The sequence below is a fragment of the Sciurus carolinensis genome, chromosome 10 (assembly GCF_902686445.1).
Source record: "Sciurus carolinensis chromosome 10, mSciCar1.2, whole genome shotgun sequence".
Classification (NCBI taxonomy): domain Eukaryota; kingdom Metazoa; phylum Chordata; class Mammalia; order Rodentia; family Sciuridae; genus Sciurus; species Sciurus carolinensis.
In genome coordinates this window covers 109254547-109279561 of record NC_062222.1, presented here as the reverse complement: position 1 = coordinate 109279561, position 25015 = coordinate 109254547, and the positions used below count along the sequence as shown (strand labels likewise).

Here is a 25015-nt window from a genome sequence, read left to right as displayed (position 1 = left end):
TATCAAACCATTACCATCGTTATTTCCATTTTACTCACTTCAGGTCAGTTCTATTCTGGGTGATCTAATCATCCAGAAAGTGAATTTAAAAGACAATTCATAATCTGGATCAGCCTAATTACTTCTAATTGTATTACTGGCAGATAACTATCTACTTTGGCAACGCAGCAATACTTAGATTAACACATTTTGTAGGGAAAATAATCTCTTTTTAATGAGTTCTATCTGAGCATGGAGAAGGTCCTGGGAAGTTCCAATCTCCTCATTCATTTTGCGGTTCATTCAACCAATATTTACCAAACACATAAATGTCAGGCAACTTCTTGATCCCTGGAAATTTGGTGGCAAACAGGCAAAATCCTCATCCTCACATCCCAGTAGAAACAAACACTGGAATGAGAGACCATAATCAAATAAATAAAGGAAATAATTTGTTTTCAGGTAATGTTAAGTATTCTGAAAGAAATCAGGCCAAGTGTGAGGGTGAGATGTGCTAGCAGAGAGCTGGGCAGGGCATGGATTTGTTTAAGTAGGATGTGGGTGAGGGTAGTGTGCGATCCCATTTATGACTCTGGGGAGAAGGTAAAATCATAGGGACAGAAAACAGATCAATGGTTGCCAGAGACTGGAGGAGGAGGGAGGGGCTGACAAGGAAGGGCACAAGGGAATTTTTAAGATCATGGAAATGTTCTGTGTCTCTTTTTTGTTGGTGATTATGTAACTGACTCTGTTACTCAAAATTCTAGAACTGTACACAAGAAAGGGTGGATTTTACTATATGTAAATTATAACTCAATAAACATAATTCACTTTGTCTCCTTCTTTCTCTTTCACTCCTTCCCTCCCTCCCAATGTATCCTGTTTGGGGTTTTAGGAACAACGATTATTGAGAAAGGAATTACAGTGATGTGTCTGAGTCTGGCACTCTCCCCAGGCATAAGCTTCATAGAAACTTAGACTTCACAGAAGAGAAATCAAAGCAGACCAGTAGGAGACAACTGAGATACCTAGTTCCCTGGTGAGGTTGTTGCAAAGAAGATCGGGGCATGAGGCACCCGGGGGTGCCCACTCTGCAGCAACCAGGTGGAGCCAGCCAGGCCAACCTGGGAATCATACTCAGCCTCTCAGAAAACCAGGCAAGATGCTCAGCCTTGCAGAGATCATGGGCTGTGGTTCACCTGGTATATTTCCTCCCCAGAGGGGAAAGTCTAGTTGGATCTGCCAGCAGGGTGATGAGAATGGTCAGAACTGGTTAGAGTCCCCCTCACTCCAGGCCTTCTCTCATAGGCCTCCTCATGGGTGGCCCACCTTTCCATAGCCCACATGTGGCTGCTTTGCCAGCCCTGGTCCTACCCTAACCATCTGTGGTGGGAAGGCCCAGTTTTCCACTCACACACCTGGTTACCCTGAGATAGCAGCCTTCGCAGGAAAGAACCTGTTGGAGCCACTCTCCTTAAAGAAGGAGTAGGGCATGTGTGTGCAGCTGGAAGATTCCAAGTGGGGCAGAAAGGGAAATCTGCCCTGGACCACTGTCATACTTCAACCTCTGTCAACAAAGTTTCTGGCAAGTAACTCAACATTAAAATACACTTTTTTTTTTTTTTTTTTTGTACTGGGGATTGAATTCAAGGGCACTTAATGACCTAGCCACATCTCCAGCCCCTCTCCCCCTTTTCATTTTTTTATTTTGAGATGGGGGTATCACTAAGTTACTACAGCTGGCCTCAAACTTGCTATCCTCCTGCCTCAGCCTCCCAAGTCACTGGGATTACAGGCATGTGCCACCACATCCAGCTAAAACACACTATTTTAAAATAGAATAATCAAAACATTCTTCATGATGCTAGAATATAATAATCTTTGACTCTTGGATGAAATAAAATCAATTGCTCAGCGTCTGAAATTATCAGGTCCAATAGATGCAGTACCAGATTTGAAAAAAAAAAAAAAAAAAACTGACTGCAAAAAAAGAAACCTTCTGAATCTAAATAATTCTATTTCTTGATTTTCTTGGCGATGGAGCAGAGGAGAACGAAATGCTTATTTTCTTCCTTCTTCGTATCACTTGGACTATTGACTCCAAATGAATTCAGATGTGTATAGTGCGTGTCACCTTCTAATCACCTGCTGTTTTTCTCTCTCAGGTCAGCTGCTTGTTACGCAGCCAGCATCTCTCCCCAAGAATTCTGTGCTAAGTATAGTCACTGAATATAGAAGGCAAGTGTGAAGTCGGAGGATGTGTGTTTTTAAAAAGATGAAGAACATGGAGGCAAAAGAGGAAGGGTAAAGATTGATAAGAACTTTTCCGTTTATATATCTACCTGGTTTATCACTGTTCATTCTCCACCCATAGCAAGTAGCACAGTGTCTTCTATGTTATAGGCCTCTTCATAATATTTGGTAAATGTGGCCGGATGAGTATTCCGTAAGCATGGTAACAAACCTAGATGCTTAAACATACATATAGTGGCTTTGAGCTTGTTCTCTGAGAACACAAAAATAGAAACCAAAGTGAGTGGTTCCTGTCTTAGTGGTCAGGAAGTAATTTATCAAATACTAAGATATATTCTGGAACATTTTTTTTAACTCATGAGAAACCAACCCCAATTGTCTTGCAACTGTTATTTTTAAAAAATGTAACAAGGGCATTGAGATGTTGTAATAATTTTTTTTTAATGCATGGAAATAAACACAAGTACTTGGTGTTCATTCCCTTGCCCTTGTAAGTTTATGGAATCCTAAATTTAAAACCTTCTAAAGTTTCATGCAACTAGTAATGTAACACTATAAATTAGAGGACTGTTTCTGTCTGTCTGTATTATAAAGCCCAGAGGAAAAAATGGTCATACTCTAGTAAGTTGCTATTTCTCAAGGCATTGTGGGTAAGGGGTGTTTTCATTCATGCATGCATGCATTCAGAAGGTATTTATGACTGTCCATAGCAGGCACTCTCAACTACAGTTAGCTAGATAAATAAGCCACATCCGCAGCCCAGGGAATAATCGTTACAATGGAGAGGCATCCAGGAGAGGAAAAGCGCAGAGGAGGATCTCACTTTGCCTAGATAGTTCATGAGGAAGTAACTCTGGGGTTGAGTCTGGAGGGTCAGCAGATATGGGGACAGAGGGTATTCCAGATGGAAGACACAGAATTAAAGGCATAATTGTGGGAGAAACATTATGTTCCAGACTCTGCAAATCGTTCAGAATGGGCACAGAGCTGGAGAGGTAGACAGGGGGTAAATTATGAAAGACTTAAATCATGCTTGGGTTGCCTTGAAGTCCATAGAGAATCACCACAGCTTGTTAAGCAGGGTCCTGGGGATGAACAGAATTAGGCTTGTATTTCTTTCTTTTTTTTTTTTTTTTTTCAATTAGAAAGTGTGGTCTGATTATAGGAGACCTACTTGTGGGTGGGTGAATGGAAATATGTGCGTGAGAGAATGTACATTCCTTCCCATGTCCCCAGCACTGTGTGGGGCAGTTCTTGTGTGAATGCTCTGGGGACGCTAAGGAGTGACCTGACAGTGGGCTTGCAATGACCTTCCCTCCTGTGTAAAGAGTGAGTCTCACCAGAAGAAGGAGCTTGTACGTTGTGCCAGTCACCCCAGCTCTGCAAAGCCCTCTGACCAGAAGTCAGAATGGAGGATAAGAAAAGTGGGGCTTCTAGCTTCACCTGTGGTGGGGAACAAGTTAAATGGCTCTCACATGAAAGGCAGAAAAATGACTTTATCATGTGGAGAAAGAAAGAGAGCTTGGAAGGAAGGGAACCAGGCAGATTGCCTGCAAATTTATAACTGCTCTTCAGAGGTAAAAATTTCTTCCTAGGAGAACAGAGACTGTGCAAGAGTAGCTGAACAAATGAATGAAGTCATTGGTGTTTATATTTCCTTGATTATTTCATTTTTATTCTCTCTTAGATTTTGGTAAAATTCATTCTGAAAATTCTAGGTTGGCTTGGACATGGCAGAGAACCAAGGACTTTTTTTTTGGGGGGGGGGCAAGTTGACAGGGGTCACAAACGACCCCTGGGAAAGTGAAATGAGAATCTGAGATGAAATTCAAGGGGGAAATGTTTTGGTTGGGTTCACTTGGCCACCTGGTCTCTTGACCTAGAGATTCTCCTTCCAGGGCTATGCTCTGGTCACAGCTTACAGAGCTCCACATTTTTAAAAAAATTCCCCTGAGGTGGTTTAATCAAACAGAGTGGTAGGAAAGTGTTCCACCAACGGGCTGCATCCCCAGCCCTACTTCTGTGTCTCAATGGGACTGTTTTGACATGAGACTATTCGCTTCAAAACATGAAAAGCAGAAACACTGCTAGAATAAATTCTAATCTTCTAAAAGAGATGCCTTCCTGGGATCCAGATTTGGAATATATATTCTGCATATAATCACAGTTTAATCTTGCAATCCTCCCCATCTACACACTCAGCACTCAGAACAGAAATGAAAAGTCAAACCATTTATTTATTAAGGGCATCTACACATTAGGATCAAGTTCTGTTTACTGTCAGTACTGGACTTCACACAGATTCAAACATTAATTATAAAAAGGTGGAAAGGAGGTAATCCCTTTTCTGCCTAGCATAAGGATCATGGCTGGCACCCCCATACCAACAAGTTAACAAGCGAAAAGCATGACAAATTTATTTGACCATAGTTTTCCTTGACGTGAGAACCTTCAGATTGAGGACCCAAAGGTATAGGAAAAACTCTCTGATTTTATGATTGTTAGATTTAATGAAGCAGGGACAATCCCATAGAAATAGGACTGGACAACAATGGTCTGAACTAACAGAAAGACCAAGCAGAGAAACTCAGAAAGTCCTGTCTAGATTCCTCTTGGCCACTCAATTGCAGGGTTTCTTCCTCCCAGAAATGGGGCAGGACTCCTATAAAATGAGGGCCTCAGGTCTTAACAATCAAACAAGCTAGGTCAGAGAACGTCCTTATAGTCAACTCTTACACAGAAAGGTAGTTCATTAATAATTTTTTTATGGATAGCTTTGGGGACAGGAGTTCTGGTTTCTAAGACCCCAGCTGAGAGAAGGGAAATTCTAGTTTCTTAGGCTAGCCTTGGAGAAGAATGAAGGGTGAGAGACAGGAGGGCAGAGAAACTGCTCCTGGGGCTGCTTTGGAGGTCCTCATTTTGGAGTATGTTTTCTGAACCCCAATAATTGTTGACCTCACTGTCATGGTCATTGTCAATTAACATTAGTTGAGCACTAATAAAAGACATTGGATTAACACCATCTGTCAAGTTATCAGTAATAAAATTTAAGGTTCAATTATTCCACTTCTGTTCACTGTTAACTTGCTTTCTCTCAGGGACAAATATTAAGGCTTTCATAGCATTTATTGATCTGTCATTACTCTTTGATTCTGTGAATCCATTTATGGGCCACATTATAAGATCTCAGCATAACTTTTTGACTGAAACTGCTTCTTCAAATGCTATTACTCAGCATTGCCAGAATGAGATAAAAACAGCTTTTTCAAATTCTAATTTTAAAAGTAAAACTGAGCTGTGTTTTATCTTTACCATCATGTCTAAGTCATATGACTCATAAATCACATGAAAACCTTTGGCCATAACAAAAAGGAATATAAGCTATGTCTCCTATGTGGCATCATCATCCATTCAAAAAATATTTGTTCAGTATCCACTATATGTCAGAGACAGACTCTGGAGATGTTAAGGGTGAACGTAACAAAGTTCTGCTGTCATGGAGCTTACATTCGAGTGGGAGTAGAGAATTAAATAGATATATGTAGGTGTTGCTAAGAGTTGAGAAGTGAGGAGATGCAGGAGGGAGTCAGGAAATGTAACATGAAGGAAGAGGGAGCCAGTTGTGCCAACAGCCAAGAGTCTGTCAGACAGAGGGGCTTGCAAAGGCTTTACAGACAAGTGGTCTGAATAAAGACAGGAGAGGAAGTAGTTCAGTGTGGCAGCGTAGCAAGAGAGACTACAAATGGTGGGAACCTAGGCTAGCAACAGGAACCCAATCTCAAAGGATGTTTGGATTGCTTTTACTGGAATGAGGGAACAAATAAGCCATAAGTTGAAAATCCTGATTAGCAAATCAAATGGGATAGGTTTCAGGATGGAACAAACAATATGCTTAATATGGAGGGTAGGAGACTAGAGAAATGGTCTATGAGAATTCCTATATTTTAAATTGATTCACTTTTTACTACAATTGTAATCTGATTTGATTGCAATGTTTTTCTGATCTTTCTCATTATAAACACAAAAGAAAAATACTGAATTCAAATTCCCAGACTGAACAACTAATTGTGCGCAGGAAGAAAAGAAAAGCTATGAAAAGAATGTCATTTGCTTTTAATGTGCACAAATGTTAACCCTGAAAAGGCAAATGAGAGCTGAAAAGTTCTACCAAATTCCAGAAATTCAGACTATGGGTTTACACAATCTTTTGTAGTTAAAGATAATGCTACTGAAGTAATTTTTATCTTGAGTGTAGGTGTCATTGTATAGGGGTTAAATGATACATTAAAATGTGTCTTATGCTCTGTGGTTGGAGCCTGCCTAAACAGAAACAGTTCGTAATGTATCTCCTTCCTGATTGTAGCAATATTAAATTGCCCCATCTGCTTTTCCTTTGAACTAGCAGTCCATGTCAATACTTTATGGTTTTACATAATGTTGCCTTTTCTAACCACTTTCCCAAGAGAGGGCCCACAAAACATCCCTACATAGATCTCCCAGTCACCCCAGGCTGCTACCACAATTTGGTGGTTGTTCAATTATCAGTCTTCTGGACCACTTGCTTTGCACTGGGTTTTTATCATGGAGACATAGTACAGATCTCCTGAGAAAATGTCATTTGGGTGAAATGGCTATATTCAGCCATCACAGATAACATACAGAAGGGTCAGAATAGCAAACACCAAATATGCAAAATATGAAAATATAAATTGAGAAACAAAAGCAGGTAGGTACTTCATTTACACATCACTCTGAGAATAATAAAGGAAGCCCCTTTCTTTATCCACTCTGAGCTCCCCAGGGGCAAGGACCATAGCTGTTTTGCTCAAACATAATGATAAGGTAATACATAGATAAGGTACTTTAGATTGGTGTTTGACACATAGAAGCTGGATAAATCATTGTTGTTCCCAGCACCTAGCACGTAGGAGTTCAATATTCGTTTGCTGGAGAAATGAGTAAGGAAACTACGTCTTAAGATTCTCAGTATCCCACCACTAGAAACCAATAATAAGATCACAGTGTTGTGATCATAATTGCAACGGCACAAATCTACTATATAGAGCACAATAATTATGAGATTATTGCAAGGGGAAAGGTTACAGGGGCGGGAGAAGAGGCAACTCTTGGTGAGTTCCCTCGATGCTCTGAGACAACACAGGCGAGCTCTCTGATCGCCTTCCAGCCCTGCAGAGGGACCTCTTTCTAAACTTCCACCCCCAGGAATTCCCCTTTTCACAGTTTCAAGGGCCTAGGAACAACCGGAATCTTTGTTAGGTCCGCTTCCCGCGCCCCCCCCCCCCCCCCCAGCTCACTAGAGCCCCGCCCTGCCTGACGTCCTCCCCTCCCCCCCCACGAACTCCAGTCGCTGCAGCTGGCGCCCTCGGCTCCTCTCCCAGCTCCTCCCCTCCCCCTAACCCGCTCCAGCCGTCAGCAAGCGACCCAAGGGGTAAAAAGAAGCTGCCAATCCGCCAGGGCCGCGGCCTTTCCCCACCAGCGACCCGGCGGGGGGGGGGGGGGAGACCAAGGGGCGGATCCTGGCGGGCGGGGGCGGGGCCGCAGCCGCCTGCTCCGCGTCGGGACTGACGGGTGAGCGGGTCCCCGACCCCCACCCACTCGCCGGCGCGCCGCCCCCTCCCGGCTGCCCTACGAGTTTGGCCCGGCCTGGCGCAGCCTGACGGAGGGGAGTGGCTCCCTCCGGGCCCGCGGGCGCCGGGGGCGAGGCTGCCGGGAAGGGGCTGGGGGCGCGCGAGGGGCCGAGCATCCCTGTCCTCGGCTCGCCGGCCCCCGCCCCCCGCCTGCCCTCCTCCTCCGGCCTGGCCGCCCCGCCCCGCCGTGACCCCCGGCCGCCTCCGGAGCCCGACGCGGTAAGTGCGACTTCCTCCTCGGCGTCGGGGAGGACCCGGCCCGCTCCCCGCCCCCACGCGACCCTGCGCGCGCCCTGGCGGCCCGGAGCGCGCGGGGCGCAAGGATTTGGCGGCTCCGGGAGGCGACCCGCAGGCACCCTGGCCCGGAGCGGGTGGGCCGGGTGGCGCCTCCCCAAGCCGCGCGCGGGGCTCGAACCCCGGCCGGGCCTTGCCGCCGCTGCCGTGGAGCCGCGGTCCGCGCCGCCCTGGAGTTGTTCAAAGTTCTCCACGCGGCATTGGTGGCCCGCGGGTGAGGAGCGGACAGCAGTTCCCAACCACTGCTGCTTTCTGAACTGTTGCTACCAATAAAACAAACGAAACCATATCGGATGTTCCCTTCATTGTTACCTGCAGGCAGTCACACCTAAGTTTTTAAGTTTTCCTTTTATGTAATGGCCTCGCACCCGGAGTTGGAGGAATTGTGTTTTAATATGATCCCACGTGCTCGGCTGAAACTTGCATTTAGACTTTTATTTTAATGCATATTCTGGAATTAGAAGCTCGCGGGAAAGTTTACCGTGTCAAAGAGTAAAGATTTTCTATCCTCTTTATTTTCGTTTCGTTTAATCTTAGAAAACATCCTTGAGGTTTGATACATTCACTAAATCCACAGAGTACAGAAGGATATACAAGACTCTCTGCCCACCCAACACCTGCACCCCCGCAATATTTCAGTTTCTTGTACATCCTTTCAGAGATTATGTACTTGGGGATGCCTCTCCTGCTTTCTTTTAAAAGTGGAGCTGCTGTTATTAAATGCCTAGCAGATTTGCTGATGCACAAGAAATGTTAATTCTTCTTAGGAAACAGTTTAATAAGCCTTCCTTCAGCTTAGGAAATAGTTTAATTAGTCTTTTTTGTTGTTAAACTTACTGGGAAAAAATTTCTTATGGCTTTAAGCATTTACGGGTTTGACTGCATAGTGAATGTGTGTGTTCTTTTGGTTTGTCAGGACTTAGGTGAATACTTGCACATAAAGTCGAATACACTGATGTTTTTGGGTAATGGGGCAGGGAAGGAGAAACCAATATATTGTAAGAGAGGACTTAATGTGTACAAAATATAGTCCCCAAAATTCTTTGAAACAATTTTTGTATAGTACAAAAGGACAAACTACATGAGAAAATTGAGGTAGAGCAGAGGAAAAAGAATATGAAATCAAGGAAAAAGATAATACCAAGCACATACTATGAGGACCTGTATTAGAGGTGAGTCAGTTCAGGTTTGGGGCTTCCTAGGAGTCAAGGGGAAAAGAGAGGGGAGAACAAAGTAAGCTTCAGTGTGTTTCTAATTCCAGCATAAAACCAAACCAGTACTTCTGCCTAACCAAAGCATTTGCTAGTAATGAGGCCTGAGAGGAGTATTTTCTCATAGGCTCTAATAAAAAGGGAGATTGTGATGGCAGTTGACAATATTTTTTAAATATCCCTACAAGAAATAGTTTTGCCCAAAAATGTTCAATATGGGGTAATAATAGAACTCTAAGTTCACTGAAGGCTTCATTTGATTCAGCCATAACCTTTAGAATGATCTGAACTAGGATTTCCCAAACCCTGTTCTAGGGAATGAAAAATTAGTAGTTGATTTCTTAAAATAAAATTATGAGTTCAAATAAATTTGAGATAACTGGGTTAGATTTCAGTTGTTTTTTATAACAGAGTTTTCTAAATGTAATGGGTGAGTAATCTGTCCTTCACACAGTTCTTCATGAGCATTTCCTACAATTCATATTTGATAAGAACTGGAAAGCAGAAAGTTTGAAGTTAACCAATTTGGTAAGGACCAAAGTGAAGATAATCTAAAAAGTTAGAATTTTAAAAATATTTCATATTGAAAAAAAGGCTATTTTCCTCCTGAATTTCATGATTCTTCATTGTTCTGAAAGTTGCCTGTTGGACCGAATTGCCCTTTTGGGCATCTTTTCTCCTGTGCTTCAGGACACTTTGTGTCTGTGAATCAGAGTAGGTTTAAGCAAGTAAAAGTCCTTGGGGAATGGCTTCTTAATTATTCGTGGAGGTAAATGTGTAATTGACATGATATTTTATCACCAACACTCTTTGTGCTATTAATTTGCTATCAACTTCTAAATTCGGTGACTGTAAAGACCTTCGAAAGCATGGTACATAGTGTAAAGAGCAAGAGATTTGGAATCAAAATCTCAGATTGTCCTACTAATGTGCAGGATTGTTTCCAGCAAATTTGTGAACCTCTCTGAATTTGTTTCCTTATTTGTAAGACTAGAATGATTATAGCACAGAATGATTCATGGAATAAATAAGAGCCTACCAGGTACCGGGTAATAGAAAAATAGCTTTAAGATTGCAAATGAAATAATGTATCAAGAATCCCTGTATAAATTTATTCCATTCCTGAGTAGAGATGGCAGAAGTTTGAAGAGCAAAGAATAGCACCTTATCTAAATCTGGTTCCTGAGTTTTAGACCACAAGTACTGAAAGTTGAGAGGATGAGAGTTTGGTTTAAAATTTCTATCTGAATCCATTCAGTTTCTGTATTTGGATTATGAGTTGGGAGAATATGGGACAGATCTATACAAAAGTGATTTCTGAATGATACACTGCTATACAATGTTACCATTCTGAAAACAAACTAAGGGCTAGAGCTATTCATTCTCTTCACACCCTTTGTGAGAAAGGTGTTTGCTAAGTACCTCAGGCAAGTTATGTATTATGTTGTGGGAATTAAAGACCCTCACATCCTAGTGGTTTGAAACAAGAGAGGTTTGTTTATTTCTGTCATACCACATGTCCAGTGAGGGGCATCATGAGAGCTCTCTGCTCCAAGCAGTCATTTGGAGCCCCAGGCTGTCAGAGGCTCCATTTCAACACAATTCTTCCACAAATTGTGAGGGCAGGGAAAAGGATGTGGTGAATGATTGTACCTTGACTAAAGGCTTCTACTTGGAAGTGAAAAGGTAACTTCCTCTGTCATTTCATTGGCTAGACAAGTGTATGACTATACCTAACTTCAACAAGGTGGGGAAACGCAATTTACCATATGCCCAGAAGGAGGAGAACCAGAATCCTCTATGAACAGTTTTAATGACTGCTTTACTAAGTGAGCTTCATAGTTTTAAGAGTTAACACAAATCTAAGCCTGATGCTTTGGGGTATGCCTATAATCCCAGCTACTCAGGAAGTTGAGGCAGGAAGATTACTAGCTAGAGGCCAGCCTGGACAATTTAGCAAGACAAATAAAATAACAAAAAGGACTGGGGATGTAACTCAGTGGCAGAGTGCCCCTGGATTCAGTAGCCAATGCTGCAAAAAAACAAAACAAAAACTGAATAATCAAATCCAAATTGTTTGTCAGTATTCTGTTTAAAAAATAGGAAACAGCATTTCTTTGTGTATGTGTGTTTAAACAGAATTATGCTAATGAGAATTATAAAGAACATCTTTTCTAAAATTGAAATGAAATGCTATTGAAAACTCCACAATGAGATGTACTGTTTTGATCAAGTGAATTTCATTCTTTTTTAATTGTATGTCTATTCAGTAAACATTTGTCAAATGCATATAAGACACTGTGTTAGGTCTTGTGAGGATAAAAAGATGAATTGGGAGTTCACAATTCCAATAGAAAAGAGCTATAATTTGAGTTCTCTCTCCCTTTCTCTTTAAAGCAACATTAATAGAATTTTTCAGTATGATTAATCTGACTAAATCTGCGTGTGTGTGTGTGTGTGTGTTATACTTTGTCTCTCTCCCTTTTTTTGGTCTAAAGATTATTTCCTGACAAGTTACACAAAACTACTTAAACTAGCTTAAGCAGAAAGAATGCTTTGTTAGAAGCATTATAGCTTTACGTCTGAATTCAAGGGCAAGAAGTATAGCTGGACCTCAGAGGCAACTGTCATCAGTAACAGAAAGTTAGGAGCTAAAGCTATTTTCTCTCTCTGGTTCTATATGCTTTCTTGATAGTGTGTCTTTCTTCACATATACTTCTTTTTTTTATTTCTCTATTCACTAATTTTTCTGTTTTGTTGTTACATGGGTGCTTTAGAGTTCACTCACTTGAAACTAGCGCCTTTGGTAATCCCAGCAGATCTAAAGTTTTTTTAAGTGCCCCATCTTGGTTAGTCCTTAAGTTAACCGCTGTAAGAGTTTATAAATAATGGAGTTGGCCCTAATGTATAACAAGTTAGAGTATTTGGCAACTTTATAATAAAGAAGGCAGTTCTTATAACTTGCAATCAAAGCAACCTGAGATTAAAGGAATATGAGATACCATCAGAAGTTCGATACAATTAACATTAGCTTGCAAATTCTAATGGGACAGACTGATAATGCTCGTCAGGGTAAGAAGGGAGAACTAGAGCTGCCATACAGCTACTATATTCCCTCCCTAAACACTGGCAAATGCCATCTCTATTGTAATTTTTTTCATTTCTCGCTTCCTCACCCAAAGTACAAGTGATAAATTGGGAAAACTTTGCAAGTTACCTGCTTTGACCGATGAAGACTCCCTTGCTTCTCCTCATGGCTAGTAATGTAGAAAGAAGGGAGCACTTAATATGCTACCTTGCTCTGCTCTTTTCTGTCATCCAAACTGATCTCCAAGACACTCTATTTGGATATTTTTACATTTTAACATACTATTACCATCTCTCTTCACCAACTTACTCTATTTTTATTCTCAGTAAATTTCCATTCTTTTTTTGTTAGCTGTGTGTACTTAGCTTTTACAGCAAAGTTCCCTTGCATTCTTTACCTATGCAATATCTCCTTTCTTCCCAGTTGAAAAATATCCATAGCTTGACCTCAGCAGATGGCTGAAGGGATGAACTATGGGGAGGTGGTATATGATACCTGGAAGAGGGGATGCCCAGAAAAATAACAACAGAGGAAGGTGAGTAAAGGCTGTGTGTGAAATCAAGTGGAATTTGTTAAAGATGTATGTTAGCTAAAAGACCAAAGGGGAAGCGAGTGGGTTCAGACTGTAGAGATTCTTAAATATCATTCTAAGATATACTATGCATTGTTCTTATTTCTTTGCAAATGAATGGGTCTTCTTAAGTACAACTGGATGTTCAATGTTAGAAAATTATAGGTTTATTTACTCAGAAGGCTATCAACTTGCCAGCAGAGCAATCTCAGTGTTCCTAATTGGTGGGAGGGATCTTCACAACCGTTCATGCCAGTGGCTCACATACCATCTGGGCAGCGTGTCAGAAGAAGCTCATCCTCGGTGGATATAGCTGCCTGGGAATAAAAAATTCATGTCTCACTGGACTCAATCTCATATAACTCCATAGACTTAGCTTCTATGATCCCTAGAAGCATGCTGATTAAAAGAGCTATCACAGAGAAGTCAAAACTATAGTTTTCCTTATGAGTATTTATAGTTACTGAGTCCCCATGCAAATTTACTAATCAGGGAGATCATTTTTACTATAAGCAGTGTTGCTGAATAATGTATTTAACATACCTAATTCTACAGATTGCCAGCGGAATATAACTAAGAGGATTAAATGCAGGAGAATTTTGTCAACTGTGTACATTTATATTGTCCACAATGCCTTTTGTTTGGGAAGTAGTTATCAATATTTATTTTGCTTATTTTGATATCGTGTGTTTTAACTTTTTATCACAGATAAAGTGTGAAATAGGGTGAGAGGAGGGTAAAGCTGGAAAGGTAGACAAGGACTCCTAGATCACTAAAGTTCCTAAATTCTATACAAAAGATCTTGACTTTTATTATCTTGTAGAATATTGAAAACAAAAGAGTAAAAGTTTTGGGTAGAATATTGTAAGCAAGAATTGAAGTTTAGTAAGGCATTTCGGCTATGATATAGAGTGGATAAGAGAGGATTTAGACTTAAGGCTGGTTGTTTCCTAAATATTTGCCTTTCTTTGGGCTAGATATTTCTCTGATAAGCAGAAAGAAGGAATGCTCAATTCTATGCTCTATAGGATTTTAGAATTGCTGGTCCGGTTTAGCATGGTCTTTTGAAAGTGCCTGAACCAGTTGTCCCTTAATTTATCATCTCCTTTCCTCAACAGAAGTTGAGAGGACCACTCTGAAGGGTGTCTTAAGAACATTGGATTTAACCTAACATATGACTAACACTAAGAAATTCTACCCTCCACTGATTTCCACTGATCTCCATTGTAATCACTAGCTTGTCCCATTTTCCTTTTTGCTGAAGTTAAATTATGAGAACAGTTTTTTGGTGGCTTTTTAAAATTATTATCATTTTTTGGGGGGGTTAGTTTTAGGGCAAGCTAAGGAGTTTCTTTAAGGGTTAACTGGTTTAATTAACATCTGTAATGATATACCATTTATAATTATAAGTAGCATGAGGAACAGTTTTCACATTTTTCTCCTCTTTATTTCTTACATTACTCTTTACTGCCCTTTCCTTACCAGGCTTATGCTGTTCTAACAAATATATTATTTATAAAATCTGATTGGTCCAGCAGCAGAAACAAACTGATCTGTGATTTGCTCATTATGTAGTCAAAGACCCCCAGACCACTTTGATTGGTATATTTATGCCTTAGAGAGTAACAATTGATTACCATTTCTACCTCCATCACCATAAAGCTACATGGAAGGCAGAAACACTTCTGGATTTGATTCAGGTCAGTAAAACAAATTACGTATGGTTGTCCAGACTGTTTCTTTATATGGCACATGAGACAGCTGGGTATTCTAGCACATGCCAAAGATAATGGATCAGGCAAAAATTTAGCAGTGGTTTCCCACTGTCCTTGTGATATTATCAGTTTCCATTCTTGTGCAACAGCAAATATATATTTTTATTTATAAAATCTAAGGAGTGGTGACAAGAAACTTTTTTTTAACCAGTCTTTAAGCCAAAGGGCTTTTTTGTTTGTTCGTTTGTTTGTTTGTTTCATTTTGTTTTTGCTTAAGATTGAACCCAGGGGCTGGGGTTGGGGCTCAGTGATAGAGCACTCACCTGGCATGTGTGAGGCACTGGTTTGAGTCTCAGCACCACATATAAATAAATAAGGTCCATCAACAACTAAAATTAAATTAAAATTTAAAAAAGATTGAACCCAGGGCTTTGTACATGCCAAGCACAAGCTCTATCACTGCACTACCTGCCCAACCCTGTAGAGCTATTTTCAAAAAAAATACTTTTTATAATCAAGGTATAGTTATTAAAGTATCAACTCTGACAATTTTTATAGATGACCTAGGGAAAAAAGGCTATATAATATTAATTTAGCTAATTTTTTTAAATGTTCCTTGTTTTACTACCAGATACTACTACACATAGTTTTGAGGGATGGAAAAAGGTACTTCTGATATTATAGGTTAGCACTGTGTTCTATAGGAAATAGTTTTGTTTTGTTTTTTTTTTTGCGGTGCTGGGGATTGAACCCAGGGCCTTGTGCTTGCAAGACAAGCACTCTACCAACTGAGCTATCTCCCCAGCCCTCTATAGGAAATAGTGACAAAAATTGGTAGGGAGACAAGTAGGGAGAAATCTGTAAGGCACTTGTATTTGCTGAATAAATGCCATGTAGGCATTTAATTTCAACTATGATGAACTGAACAGTATTATATAAGAAATGTAAGTACTTTTAGTGCCTTATTTACTATTAGTTTGGTCAGATCTTAGTGGCAAGGAACTTTAGTTCACTCTACTAGACATCTAACCTTGTACAAGTTAATTATACTCTGAATCTGCTTCCTCATTTGTACAGTGGACTTAACTATTACTCCTCCACAATGTAATTGTTATTAGCAAATGGGGATATTTTGGAAGCAAGAGGCAGTGTAGTATACTTGGAAGCATAGGTTCTTTAGAGTCAGTCTCATCTTCTAAGGTTCAAATTAAGTCTTGCCACTCACCAGCAAGGGAGATGGGGGAATGCCCCTTGATGCACAGTTTTTCTGACAACTGGATGTCCCATTCACTATAAAATGCTTCATATATTATTGTGCACATTGGGGCACTTAGGAAATAGTTGCTATTACAAATCAAGATCCTTACTTAAAACTTATACATGCTGGTTACTTAATCCTACTTTTTTTTTTATTCATTGTACAAAAATGGGGTACAACGATCATTTCTCTGGTTGTACATGAAGTAGAGTCATACCACATGCGTAATCATACATGTACATAGGGTAATGATGTTTAAAAATATGGGCTGCTTCACAAATTTGTGTGTTATCCTTGCACAGGGGCCATGCTAATCTTCTCTGTTTTGTTCCAATTTTAGTATATGTGCTGCCAAAGCAAGGACTTAATCCTACTTTACTGAAAAGAAAACTGAGAATCAAGGAGGTGAAGTGATTTGCCAAAATTATATAGCTATCTGGTGAGGGCCTAGCTATTGATCCAGGCTTTTGCTATCAAATCATTTAGGCTACCATTAGTAAATAATGATATGGAGAAACAACAGAACTCTCAATTGGCTCCCCTGAACTAACTCACAGCTTTAACCAGATGCTCTCTTTCCTTCTGTGAAATTACTTACTGATCCCTAGGGCCAGCCGAACTCTTATGGTTCAGTAGATCTCCATAGCACACCTGCACATTTCTATACTTAACCTTTCAGTTGGGTAATTACCAAAAGTTGGTTGTGTTCATTCACAAACCTGTTTTAACAATTATACATGTTATACTAATTATAAAACTTTAATAAACGTGTAAATTAATGACAGTATAAAGAAAGAATTCTTTCTATGAAAATTAAGTTGAATGCTTTGGACTGTCTCAATATAAATTAGTAATTAAAATATTTGCTCTTAAACAGAATGAAGGTTGAATAACTTTAAGACTAAAAGAAAAGCCTTCAAAGTCTAAAGCAGTACCTATCAAAGTCCATGTGTTGCCACACAGGGGTCCAAGGAGGTCCCTGTAAGGGGACATTAGGATCTCAACTCTGCCCAGGTGGATTCTTGACTTATACTGCTGGCAAGAATTTCAGAACACGTTGAAAGCAAGACACAGCCAAGATTTACTAAAGGACAGCAAAGTAAAGATATACACACCCCAAAGGCAGGGTGCAGATGCCCCTCACTTCTGAGAGAATAGAAGGCAAGTGACACATTTAGGGTTGAGCTCTCTGATTATATGTAGGATTGTCCTAGGAAGAAAAGTATGGTTCCCAGGCAAACTTTTGTAAACATCAAATCCCATGTCAGTCATTTGATATTTGGGGTTTAGAATGTTTCTTCCTGGTTAAACAGTCTAACCATTAATCAGTTGTGGGCACATTGCGTAGGTCTTTGAATTTTGTGGCATTTAAATCAATTGTGCTTTTTTCCTAATTGATCTGGTACAAACATATGCTGAAGGTTTTTATTATCTAACCAAAGAGGCAAGTCTGAGTGATCATTCTCATAGATCTAGTTCTCCACCTAGTAAAGGTGTCTTTTCTCTCTCCTGAGAGCCTACCTGTCTCACACAGACCAGCAACCTAGCCTTCAGACTATTAGTCTCTTAAGGAAATAAAGAGTTCAAAACATCGGGAAAATTAACTGTATCACTGAGTACACTGTTTGGTCAAGCTGACACTTTTGGTAAGACTTTCTCCTTGAAGAAAGCAATGCAGAGGACTGGAGTTGTGGCTTAGTGGTTGACCACTTGCCTAGCACATGTGAGGCCCTCGGTTTGATTCTCAGCACCACATAAATGAATAAATAAATAAATAAATAAATAATTAAATGTATTGTGTCCATCTTCAACTAAAAATATTTAAATAAAGAAAATAAAGAAAGAGAAAATGATGCATTTAACTTATAGTTTGGCAAAAGATTTTTCCATAGAGGACAGACCACTGGCCTAATGAATTCTTTAGTGATATTTTTTTAAGAATGTTTTTAAGTTCTCTCTACATTTATAGAAGCCATAAGTGGAAATCATAGACAGTAGATCATTAGCATGGTTTATACAAGAAAGAGGATCCAAACTCAATAGGAGAGCTATATCAAATAATGACATTTACCATATATGAAAAGATTTGTGAATGAATGTGCATTTGTATGTTCAAGGTAAAATAACATCTTTAAGAGTATGTAGCTATACCCTTTTTATGACAACTTTTTCACTTAATAGACCAACTGTAGGTTTCATTTGACAAGGGGGTCTTTCACTGTACTTAATTCCAGGTTAACTAGAAATATATCTTGGACATGAGCAGCTATCTTCACTTGCTTCACTATCCGTTTATCCTATGCATACCTATATATCTTGCTGTATTGTAATATTGTATATGTATTTATGTAATACAGGGACTGAATCTGTACATATGTACATGCAACAGATAACATGTATAAGAATATTAGCAACATTATTTGCCAAAAATTAAAATTAGGAACAACTCAAATAACTGTTAGCAATAGAATGGATTTTGATAGTTGTATATTTATACAGTGGAATACTGTATAACCATAAGAGCTAATCATCAGCTGCTACAGACAATAGATTGTGTGTGTGTGTGTGTGTGTGTGTTGTACTGGGAATCAAACCCGGAGCTTCACACATGCTAGGCAAGTACTCTACTACTGGGCTATACCCCAACCCCACACAACAGATTAATTCCAAAAAAAAAAAAAAAAAAAAAAAAAATGGTGAAGAAAAGAGTATTTTGGTTGAATTTCAAAAACAAATAAAATGAATTTATGCTAAGCATGTTGGTTACCTTTAGGGAGAGGCATGAAAAAGCCTCCTTGTGTGCTGGTAATCATAATCTTTTCTGAGCCTGGGTGATTATACAACTGACTCATATTTCTTTGAGCCTCCAGTTATGATTCACACACTTCAAACTTCTAATTTTAAAATATTGAAAATATTGAAAGGTACAGGCACTAGTTAATATTCATCTGGAGAACAGATTAAAGTATTTTCAAAATACAAAAATACAGAGCAAATATCTATAATACACAAAAAGCTTCTACTTGGTAATAAAGAAAAGATGAATAACCAAGAGAAAGGCAGGCAAAAAATATAAGTAGGTAGCTCAGAAATGGCCAGTGAACCTATAAAAATATGCTCAAATTCAGTAGTCATCTGGAATTAAAAGAATTATAATACTCATTGTTAACTGTCAGGCCTATAAAAATAGAAGGGTAAACTCACTTTATGTTTGAAAATGTGAATTTTAGGGAAGTTTAACTGTTTGAATTTAAAATATACATACCTTCAGTCCAACAATTCTTCTGGGAATAAATTCCATCATCACAAAAGCCTCACAAGGATGTTTATTTCAACATTATTGTAATAGCAATCAAACGAAAACTTGAAATCAACCCAAATGCCTATAGCAAGAAATTGTTTAATGAATTGTTCTCTAATCATGAAATATCATACAACTGTTAAAGAGGTTATTAATTACATTTCAGTGTACATATAAAAATAGATGAGAAAAGCAAAATAAAATATATATATATACAGTATGATCTCTTTTATACCAATAGTCAAAATTCAACTACATAAGTTTTATACAGTTTTATAAACATGGAGAGAGCTGTGAAAGATTATATACTAATCTGTACATTAATTACTGGGAAGAGTGAGTGGAGGATGATTAGAAATAAAGGTACCACTGAACAGGCATGCAGTGAATCCACTCACAAGGCTTTTCTGGTTGTGTGTGTATGCTTGTATATAACTAAACCCATGATCATGACAGCAGTGTTAAGTGTTGCTATGTGTGTGGCCTTTCCCAACTCAAGATCCTGGTAAACCTTTAAAATCAGGTACCCTATTTCATTGGTTCATTTCCCAGCTGCAGTCCACTCAGAACAGCTACTGCATTAAAGAGTTATATATTCAATGTATATCTCAGAATCTTGGTGAAAAAAGTATATTTGGACCCTCTTGAGAATGGGGGCATGGTTTAACACTATAGCATTCATATCTCCGTAAGTCTGAACTTCTTCTCATAGAGTTATGAGAAATGTTTCACATTTCAGATTAACTTCAGGTTTCAGTGAATCAGCCGATCAACCAACCAGTTAAAATCACTCTAGCTATTAGAAATAGCACTTATTGAATTAAAATCTCTCACATTGGTTTTCTCACATTGATCAATTAAATTCAATTTTAAATTTATTCATAAAAACTTACGTGCATGCCTGTAATCCCAGCTACTTGGGAGGCTGTTGCAGGAAGATTGCAAGTTCAAGACCTCTCAGGCAACTTAGTGAGGCCCTGCCTCAAAATAAAAAATAAAAAAGGCGATGGATGTATGTCAGTCATAAAGCACTCCTGGGTTCAATCCCTGGTACCAAAAAACAAAGCAAAACCAAAAAACCTATATATTTATTAAAATGAATTCTTTTTAAATAGTAATTTAATTTTCCTTTGTCAAAGTATAAATTTTAAAATGAAAGCAAGATATGTTAGTGATTCATCTCTCATGGTGCCTTGTACATATAAATACATGGTAAATACTTATTGAATGACTAAGATAAAAATGGCAAGATCATGATGAGCTATTACAATGACAGTTTTCATTGTATCAGTCATTGTATCATACATTGCAAAATGTTTACCATCTCTGGTGCCTGCCCACTCAATGCCTGTAGCACTCTGCATTCACTCCCTCTAAAACCTACCCTTCCCCCAGTTTCCAGAAGCCTTTGTGGGAGAGGGGATGGTGCTACCTTTGTTGAAAAGGAAAGGCTACAGTAATTGAAGGTATGTTTATAAGGATGGCAGTGACTGAGCTATACCTTGAAGGATAGGATTTTAAAACCAGAGAAATTGGGAACAAACAGTATTGCCAAAGAGGGGGTAACATAATGCAGACTGACTGATCAGGGATGAGTCGTGCTGGAAAATAGTTAGAAATAAAGTAAGGGAGAATGGAGTTGTAAGGGTTTTGATAGGAAGGAGCCTGGCAGGTGAGAAGAGGGAAACAGTGTCTTTTCACTCCCTCATGCATCTTGCGTACTGCCACCAAATTGATTTTCTAAAATATTGCCCTGTTCAACAGACCACTTAATAACACCTTTACTTTGTGCCCAAGGTTTTTTATTGCATCAGATTCATTAACTTTATCTACTACTCCTTAAAATTAATTAGGTATGGCTGACTGACTGATCAACTGATATTTCTCCCTCCTTCCTTGTCAATATGCTCATTTCATGCTTTTATTTATCTTTCTTTGTGTAAATATATTATCCTTCTGCCTAATGAAACTGACCTGTGCCACTCCACACCATCCTGATATCTCCTTTGTCTTTCTTATAATTTTATGGGATTTTTTGTAGTATTTAGTACAGAATCATAAATGGCTTTTCATGCTTCTCGTTCTTATTCTTCTGAATAATTTTTGTTCTCCTAATGGAGTGTGAGGTCAAGTTATATGCTTCACAATATTCTTGTAAGCCTCCAAAGCAGCTTTTTGCTTTGTTTTTTTGGTCAGTTAATATAGGTATTGCCTTTTGTATGAAATTATTTGATATAGAAGTAGATATTAAGTACCCTAAAAACTGAAATTCTGCATTTATAGATCACAAGATTTTAATACTGCTGCATTATAATGCTTCATATTTTAATTTAGCAAGTACTTTTTATTTGTTTTAATAAGTAGAGTTTATTATTTGGGGAATAGAAACCATATGTGTATGTCTGTTTCCCCTCTAATGCCTCATACAATGCATTTCTCACAATTAGTACTCAATATCTTAAAAACTTGATGGGTTTTTTAATTTGCTTTATCAGTTTGCCTTAACCATACCCATGTTTCATACCATTACTTTGTTTTGCTAACAACAGAGGGCACTATTAGGGTATTTGTACACCAAGGAACAGCCCTTTCCCAGTCCTTCGTTGCTTTGTAGGGTGACACTTCCTTTTCCTAAGTAGTATTATAAACATTTGAATATCATACTGAATGGAAGTGACCCTATCATAATTATAGAACAATATTGGCTTCCAGTTATTTATTTGAAAAAGAGTAAGTACTGCCAAACTTGGATATTTTGTAATTTTCAAACTTTTTCTCCTAATTCTTCTCATTATTCTATATTAATTAGATACCCTTCATTTTGTAGGGAGGAAGAGGTGGAAGGTAACAATCTAGAGCTCCACCTTTGCACTCTTTCATTCTCACCCCTTAGCTATAGCGCAGTTTGAAAATCATTGTAACTCATCTAATTAAAAAACACTTTTGAAAAACTTGTTTTGTGATGTCTCACCTAGGAACTTGGTTTAAAAATAGAAACATTTTGGTTATAAAGTGATACTTTTAAGTACAAAGAAAAACGCTCTGGAATACATTTCTTGTTTCAGCAATAAAAGAGTTAATATACTAAGCAGTAGAGACTGAGATACTGAACCGGGATAGTGCTTTCTGTCTCTGTCATTTGTGGTTTAAGAAAAGGGGGTGGTGTTCTGCATTTGAAAGAACCTTAATGAATGCTGTCAGTGTTTGTGAGAGCTAATGGCCAGTATGGGAAAGGAGAGCAGGGAAAGTGGTCTAGCTGCTTCAGGATAGGCGGATGAGAGTTTGCTCTGATTGAACGGAATGTTCCACCGTGTTTCATCTTTATGCATTATCCTTTGTTCTTTATAATCTGATATATTGGCATAAAAGTAAATGTAGATATATATGTATATATATACATGTCATTTATATTCTCTTAAATCTGTTTGTTGTGTACAGCAGGGCATATACTTCTCTTGTCTTGGTTGGATGCACAAATCTGTGTGCAGTGCTTTTTGCCCGTTGCCTAGACGATCACTTGGTTTCTCTGAGGATGTCTGGTTCTCGTAAAGAGTTTGATGTGAAACAGATTTTGAAAATCAGATGGAGGTGGTTTGGCCATCAAGCATCATCTCCTAATTCTACAGTTGACAGCCAGCAGGGAGAATTTTGGAATCGAGGACAGACTGGAGCAAACGGTGGGAGAAAGTTTTTAGATCCATGTAACCTACAATTGCCTTTGGCTTCAATTGGTTACCGAAGGTCCAGCCAACTGGATTTTCAGAATTCACCTTCTTGGCCAATGGCATCCACCTCCGAAGTCCCTGCATTTGAGTTTACAGCAGAAGATTGTGGCGGTGCACATTGGCTGGATAGACCAGAAGTGGATGATGGCACTAGTGAAGAAGAAAATGAATCTGATTCCAGTTCATGCAGGTTGATTATTTTCTTACTGTTAGAAATGGGGTGTGGGGGTATATTCTCTATAATGTTTTAAAATAATTTAGCATTTTTACTTTAAAACTTGATTATATGTGTGTCCTCATACATACATAGTATCTTGTAATGAACATGTACTTTTTGCTAGGATTTAAAACAATGTTCTAACAATTTTGTAAAATTACAAAGACAACATATAACATTCATTTTGAAATATTTTGGGTTCTATATATAGATCTGGCTCTGCTTTGAAAATGTAGTAGCAGTTTTATGCATCATTGACAGGCAGTTTCCTTCATTCATTTACCTTCTATATTCATAGCAAAACTAGAAAAGATATTTCTATCGTATAAAATTTTGTGACATTTTAGTTTATAATAGATTGTAGAGTCAAATTTGAGTTTAATGAAGATACAGGTTTTACAAAGAGATACACATTATAATTGCCTATTTTTGACACCATTTTAGTCGTCAATACTATTTTTCTGTGGTTATTTCTCTTTGTCCTGTACGTTGCAGCTCTCCAGACTAATACAGAGAATACTAAGTAACATGTCTCTAAGATGACAGCTACTAATTTCCATTATCTTCACTTTGACTGACATTTGTGTTTTTAAGGAAATGAAGGACATTTTTTCAGGAGAGTTTAAGGGAACATAGAGGGACCAGATGTGGTCAACTGGTGAAAAGGGATCAAGAAGAAGGGGAATGAATTAGAAGAAAGAAAAATAAAGAAAAAAAAATGATAATTTTATAATGATTTTATTCATTTTCATCCTTGGAATTTGGCTTTCTCTTTGAAATAGATTTTCTTATTAATCAGTTTAAACCACTATAACAGATCATATAACAAGTTAGAGCATGAAAGTCATCTTTCTGATTCACCTTCGGTCAAACATTGCCAAATATTTAAAGGCACCAATAGCTTATGTTTTAGCAAGTTTAATTACTGTTTTTATTTTCTTTTAAAATTTCTTTGCCAGTTTTGATTATACTTAAAATTCATGTTAGTTATGGTTAATGTAAGCATCATAAGGGCTTGAGATAAAATGAATTCAGATATTTTCAGGTATCTCTTATTTGGGGATATACCACCTTTTCCTCTTCTAATCTTAAGAACATGAAATTTTGAATTGTGGTGTTGGAATGATGAAAGATATAGTCATCTATAATCATTTGTGCAATGTAGGGGGGATATCTTTACATGGGTAAATAGTGTATCTAATTTACAATACTTTAAATTAGTTTGTAATTTTTCATTATCTTAAAGGAATATGAGGCACTAATATTTTTAATATGGAGGTCAGTTGAGCTAATGTGATTTCATTGCTTTGTATTTTCTTTGGAGACTTGTTGCCATAAAGAAAATAACATATAATAAAAGGTTCATGGTTTATCATTTTTGTGGGAAACTAAGGATTAATCACTATTCCATTTGAAAATCAATATATCAAGAATATTTAAACAAAATTAGAAAATATGAAGCATTCTTTCCTTTGCCAACATGATTGTAAAACTCTTAAAATGTATCTACTACCTGAAGAGATTATAATGTGAGTAAAAAACTTATATACATGTACAATCTTGCCAAGATATTGGTCAATATCGTTTACTTCCTTACAACAAAGGTAGTTTGCATAGCTAATGATTACTAAAATTTAATCTTTTTTAGTATGCATACTGAAATATCTTAGTGAGGTATGCATTATGAAAGAAAAAGATATGTGTTTTGACTGAGAGATTGCTATGAGCATTCTTCAAGAATTTAAAATTGATATT

At 38.2% G+C, this 25015-nt stretch overlaps 1 protein-coding gene and 1 non-coding gene across 5 annotated transcripts in view; one reads left to right on the top strand and one right to left on the bottom strand.

Moving 5' to 3' along the window:
* Positions 1-7838: 7838 nt before the first annotated feature.
* Positions 7839-25015, top strand: part of Klhl5 (kelch like family member 5) — a 64312-nt gene continuing 47135 nt past the window's right edge. The window contains exons 1-3 of one of the 4 annotated variants that reach the window (XM_047566577.1): positions 7961-8099; positions 12897-13008; positions 22757-23233. In XM_047566577.1, coding sequence (XP_047422533.1) covers positions 12947-13008; positions 22757-23233 — 539 coding nt within the window. In that variant the 5' untranslated portion in view covers positions 7961-8099; positions 12897-12946. Of the gene's footprint in view, positions 8100-12896; positions 13009-22756; positions 23234-25015 lie in introns of all 4 variants that reach the window. The other 3 variants (XM_047566578.1, XM_047566579.1, XM_047566580.1) reach the window with 3 other exon arrangements.
* LOC124995196 (U6 spliceosomal RNA) lies at positions 16275-16377 on the bottom strand. The gene has a single exon (XR_007110666.1). It is a non-coding gene; the product is annotated as a U6 spliceosomal RNA (small nuclear RNA).